The sequence below is a fragment of the Suricata suricatta genome, chromosome 14 (genome assembly GCF_006229205.1).
Source record: "Suricata suricatta isolate VVHF042 chromosome 14, meerkat_22Aug2017_6uvM2_HiC, whole genome shotgun sequence".
NCBI classification, from domain to species: Eukaryota; Metazoa; Chordata; class Mammalia; order Carnivora; family Herpestidae; genus Suricata; species Suricata suricatta.
Window position 1 is genome coordinate 84,916,696 of NC_043713.1, and position 5,748 is coordinate 84,922,443.

General features: G+C 61.4%; 1 protein-coding gene across 1 annotated transcript in view; it reads left to right on the forward strand.

Moving 5' to 3' along the window:
- Nucleotides 1-5,748, forward strand: part of AACS (acetoacetyl-CoA synthetase) — a 37,715-nt gene that overhangs the window by 15,873 nt on the left and 16,094 nt on the right. Inside the window, exons 6-9 of the mRNA XM_029921631.1 lie at nucleotides 1,998-2,112; nucleotides 2,207-2,288; nucleotides 3,009-3,129; nucleotides 3,966-4,039. Of these exons, the coding sequence (XP_029777491.1) occupies nucleotides 1,998-2,112; nucleotides 2,207-2,288; nucleotides 3,009-3,129; nucleotides 3,966-4,039 (392 nt within the window). The remainder of the gene's footprint in view (nucleotides 1-1,997; nucleotides 2,113-2,206; nucleotides 2,289-3,008; nucleotides 3,130-3,965; nucleotides 4,040-5,748) is intronic.

The window sequence follows — 5,748 nt, forward strand, 5'->3', positions numbered from 1 at the left end:
GTGGCCCGAGTCCCGGGTGGGGGTGGTGGGGGGCGAGGGCCGACGTCTTCCCGCCACCACGCTCCTCTCTGCCCCGAGTCACGGGAAGCCGTCCTCTGTCCGTCCTGCCCGGGGCAGGTGTGATCGGGAGTGAACCCCCGTGGCTGCCGCGTGCCCTCCTTCCACCTGTCCCTGGCCTGGAACCAGCACTTTTGGGCACGGGAGGCGGGGGGGGGGGGGATGGCATCGCCTGCTGGGGCGGGAGCGGCGGGGGGGGGGCCCTGTTTTCTCCGTCCCCGGCCTCCTGGCTTCGCCGGGACCTCCAAGTCCTGCATTTTTTGGCATTTTGGTTTTTCCTCTGTTTCACGGTTCACCTCAGAATCGGTGGCTTTCTCACAGACGTTCGGGGAGTCGGGCCCGGGTGCCCGCATGTCAGAGCGGCGCCGGCGCCTCACGGAGCACGCTCAGGGTGCTGTGCCCCTGCACGCGGACTGTCCGCGTGACTCCAGGTGGCTGGCTCCAGCACCTCGTTGGTCACTGAGCCCCGTACGTGGGGCGGACGCACGGTCACAGGGGTGCGTGTCCCCTCACGTGGAGGCAGCTGTGGAGCGAGCGGCTCTCCTGGGCCGGGCCGGCTGCTGCTTCGGATGCTCGGACATCCTGACCTGTGCTCGGCCAGCCAGGGCACCTTCCGCCCGGGCCCAGACCCCTGACTCAGAGGCACCGTGGTCTTCGCTGTCTGTTGGCTGTCGCTGTGGCCGGGAGCTCTGTGACAGGTGGGCCCCAGGTCCCTGGAGGGCTGGGTCCTTTCATGCTGAGTGTTGACCCTTTGCGCAGGGGAGAGCACGAGAAGTGCTGCGTGTCGTGGAGACGTGTCTGCCGCCGTGCGGGGCGCCCCCAGCCCGGCCCGGGCAGCCTTCCCCTGCCCAGGCCTCTCCCCAAGTGCCCTCTGCCCAGGAACAGCCTCTCCCCTGCAGCCACCCCCCCGTGTCCCCCTTCTGCCCATGGCTCCAGCCTTGCTGCCCCCTTCCTGCTCCTGCTTCAGTCTGCCTGGGATCCAGCCCCGTGTCCAGCCGCCCTCTGGTCCCTGTCACTCGGGCTAGGGCCCTTCCCGGCGGAGGCCGCAGCACGGTTAAGAGCACCCGCCTGCACCCCTGCAGGCGCTGCTGTCTTTGGCCCCGTTACTTAGCCTGCGCGCACTGCCTCAGGGATGTGGAGCACGGCTCTGCCCGCTCCTGGGCGGGCCGGGGCGCCGGGCACGGCGGGGACCCAGTGCCTGCTGGGGTGTCTACGGTAGAACCCTCCTTCCCAGACAAACCAGCAACTCTCAGCCCGCCTTAGCATCCTGAGCTCGAAGGGGCGCCTGGCGGGCTCAGTCAGTTGAGCGTTCAACCTCGGCTCGGGGCGCAAACTCATGGTTTGTGAGTTAGAGCCCCTCATCGGGCTCTGTGCTGACAGCTCGAAGCCCGGAACCTGCTTGGGATTCTGTCTTCCTCTCTCTCTGCCCCTCCCCTGCTTGTGCTCTCGCTCGCTCTCTCAAAAAAAAAAAAACAAAAAAAACCATACATTAAATAACATTAAAAAAAAGATCCTGAGGTTTCAGAACCCCCTGTATTGCGCTGCGCTGAGTGTGTACGTCACCACGGCGCCGTTCGTGACCCTCACGGCTTTCCTGCTGACTCTCGGAGACGCTCTGCGGAGCGGTAGCTGACTGCGAACCTTCTCTCACGTGTGTGGGGCGGCCGCAGGCAAGGCTCTTGCCGCAGAGTGGGGGGCCGTCCCGGCCATGCCGGCCCTCACCCACGGGCTCCCCGGGTCACACCCTAGCTTAGCCGTGCCAGCGCACGTCCGTGAGCCTCCGCGGACGCTGTCCCAGAGCGAAGCAGTCGGGTTTGCCGCGCTTTCCGTGTCGGCCACGGGTGCGGGGCACACGCTGCTGCCGCCCCTCCAGGTGGCCCCTTGGCTGGAGAAGGTTTTTGCTTCTGGCATGACTGACGGCGATGGCCTTCCTCCCCCAGGGTGTTCTGGACCGCTTCTCTCAAATCCAGCCCAGGCTCATCTTCTCCGTGGAGGCGGTCATGTACAACGGCAAGGAGTTCGGCCACCTGGACAAGCTGCTGCAGGTGGTGAAAGGTGCGCGGCACGCCCCTCGCTTGTGCGACGCCTGGGGGACCCACAGCCGCTCCGAGTGTGGTTCAGTGAGCCCTCCCCCGCCCCCCCCCCCCAGGACTCCCAGACTTGGAAAGGGTGGTGCTGATTCCGTACCTCGCCCCGCGAGAGAAGATAGACATTTCCAGGATCCCAAATAGGTAAGCCAGCTGCGCGGATGGCTGTGTCCACGTGGAGCCCGCGGGGAGCTCCCCCGGGAAGGGGATTCTCGACCCCTCTGCTGCGCCTCGCCATTTTAGAGGTGCAGGAGGTTTCAGTTACAGACCACTTCTTGCAGGGGCGCCTGGGGGGCTCAGTCAGTTAAGCATCCAACTGTAGCTCAGGTCATGATCTCACAGTTCGTGGGTTTGAGCCCTGTGTTGGGCTCAGAGCCTGGAGCCTGTTTTGGATCCTGTGTCTCCATCTCCCTCTCTCTCTGCCCCTCCTCTGCTCATACTCTGTCTCTCATTGTCTCTCAAAAGTAAATACATGTTAAAAAAAAATCACTTCTTACAGGAAGCACCTGGGGGCTCAGTTGGTTAAGCATCCGAGTCTTGATTTCCACTCAGGTCACTATCTCACGGTTCGTGGGTTCAAGCCCCACATCGGACTCTGTGCTGACAGCTTAGGACCTGCTTGGGATTCTCTCCCTCTCTCTCTGCTCCTCCCCTCAAAATAAATAACTTTAAAATTAAAAATGAAAGTCACACCTGCAGATGGGCCCCAAGGCCGCAGAGTGAACCCCTGAGGCCACAGGGTGGTGCGGTGGCGGAGCAGCCCTAGGAGCGCGCTGCCCCTCACCCGCTGTCCCTTTCCAGTGTCGGGTCAGGCCCCACTCCCCGACTGGACATGAACGTGTGTGTGTGCGTGTGTGCCCACAGGGACCTGTGTGAACGCAGCCGTCTGCACACCTGGCCGTGCACACACACCTTCCTCTCAGAACCGGCGTCTGTCCTCGGTGCCAGGCGCGTCTTCCTTGGTTTCTCCGACGTTGATGAGCTGGTGCAGCCCCCGCGCTGAGAAGCCAACAGTAACATGAGCGGCTGATTTTGGGACAGGAATTGAGGAAGTGGGTTAGAGTTTGAGTAGAGTTGAATGTGGCTCCAGATTCCCGGACTGAAACCCTTTCCTCCTCCCTGACACTGGTGCGGGAGGGTTCCGCCGTCAGGGGTGTTACCTGTGCCGGTGACCTCCCCCATTCACCCCGTGTGGGGCCGTGGCCGGAGCTGGGTGGGCGGCCCCTGGGGGAAAGCATCACACAGGTGCGCAGCGGGGTCCTTGGGTCTCGTGGGGGATGGGGGGGCTTTTCCTGGAGGGGAATGAGGGGCTAGAAGACGGGAGAGAGAGAGAGAGAGAGAGAGAGAGAGAGAGAGAGAGAGAAAGAGAATCTCACACAGGCTCCATGTCCAGCACAGAGCCCAACATAGGGCTTGATCTCATGACCCTGGGATCGTGACCAGAGTGAAATCAAGAGTCGGGTGCTCAACTGCCTCAGCCCCCAGGTGCCCCCTGCAGGCAGAAGTGTGGTTGGTGCAGGCTGCTCTCTGGGGACGCCCAGAGGAATGAGGGGCTGTGACCACACCGCAGTGACGGGCCACGCCTGCGGGGAGGGTGAGCCAGGACCACTGAGCCCAGTCAACACAGCCCTGCTCTTTGAATGGCAGAGGGGGCCAGGAAATGCCCAGGGACTGAGAGAGGGGCGTGGGGTCTGGGGGCGGTGGCACCCGTGGTGATGCTGAGACAGGCAGAGGTTGGGGACGCCTGCCTGTGTCCAGATTCTGGAGGCCGCAGGGCGTGCTGCCCACAAAGGGCCCTTTCCCTGCGGCCTGTGGTCTCAGGCGGACTCGGGTCCGGACGTCAGCTGTGTGACCGGCGTGAGGGGTCAGCCGCAGTGTGCCCTGGGCCCCCATCTGTAGAGTGGGGGTAAGAGCACCTTCTTCACGGGCTTCCTGGGAGCATCGGGTACGGGAACGCTGGGCCAGGTGCGCTCAGGTGTCAGCCCTCGGCAGGGGTGTCTGTCTTGATGAGCAGGTGGCAGGTGACGCCTGGGGATGTGGGGGACAGGGGTCTCTGTTCCGTGGAGCGTCCGGGTCAGAGCGTGCAGGTCCTGACGGGCAGGCTGGGGGACCGGCTTGTCCCTTGTGCTGCGGGAACCCTGTGCACCAGGATGCCTTACAGGCAGATGGCAGAGCCCTGGTCCCATTCCCACTGCAGACACGGCTCCTCGCTCTGTGTCAGGGCGGGAAGCTTGCTGGGCCTGTGGGACCCAGCTTTTATCCTTAGTGTGTTCGTCGTAATTGCTGTGAAGTGACCACGTCCAGCATCACGGTCGCCCCTTCGCCTAGCTTGGTGCCGGGCAGAGAGCCCCCCGGCCCCCCCGGGATCCCAGTTCCCCTGCCACCCGCCTCCCGGTTGCCGGATGCCGCAGAGAAACTAAGAGCACGGACACCCCTTTGGGGTTTTCATTTTTAGAAGAACAACAAAAGTAATTGCTATTTACTGTGATTTATCGCCTGTTGGGAAGAAAAGGCTTTTCTCTGCGTGTGGCATCCAGTTAGATCGGGCACTTGGGGTAAGTGGCGCTGGGATGGGAGGTGGAGGAGGAGGGGGCTTTCATTGGCTGGAAAGCTCCACAGCGAATAATTTCCACAGCAGAGGACTTTGTTTACCGCTCAGGGTGGAATTATCTGGATGGCTTTCGCACACCCCTGCGTGTCCCCGGCCGAGGCAGCCCGCCTGTCACTCGAGTGTGCGTACGTTTGTGCTTCAGAGTAATTATCCTTAGCAGATCGCTGCGGGCTGAGTTTCACCGACTCTCCCCCTTCCCTAAAAGAGAGAAAGTTCCATTCATCAAAACAGCAGGTTCCGGTCTGAGGAAGCGAAGGCACGGCCCCCCAGACGGCCCTGCAGCTTCAGCGGCTCCGTGTCTGCTCAGAACGCGGCTCGGGGCCCCGGGCTCTGGTTCCCACGCCGGCCTCGGGGGGCAGGCTTCTCAGGCAGGAGCCGATAGCTGGGCTTCGTTTTTTGTTTTGTTTTTTTTTAAATTTACATCCCAGTTAGCTAGCACAGAGCGCAACAGCGATTTCAGGAGTAGAGTTCAGGGATTCGTCCCCCACGGAAAACCCCCAGAGCTCATCCTGACCTGTGTCCTCCTAAATGCCCCTCCCCCACTCAGCCCATCCCTCCTCCCACAACCCCTCCAGCAACCCTCACTTTGTTCTCTGTGTTTAAGAGTCTCTTACGTTTTGCCTCCTCCCTGTTTCTATATTATTTTTGCCTATCGTCCCCGATGTTCATCTGGTTTGTATCTTAAGGTCCACATGTGAGTGAAGTCGTATCTGTCTCTGACAGACTAACATCACTTAGCGTAACACCCTCCAGACCCATCCACGTGGTTGCCAGTGGAGACATTTCATTCTTTCTACTTGTGAGTCATACTCCATTGTGCATATAGACCACGCCTTCTTTATCCATTCATCCCTCGGTGGACATTTGGGCTCTTTCCGTACTTTGGCTGCTGTTGATAGCGCTGCTATAAACATCGGGGTGCGTGCACCCCTTGGAAATAGCACACCTGTACCTCGGATAAATACCTAGTAGTGCAATTGCCGGGTCATAGGG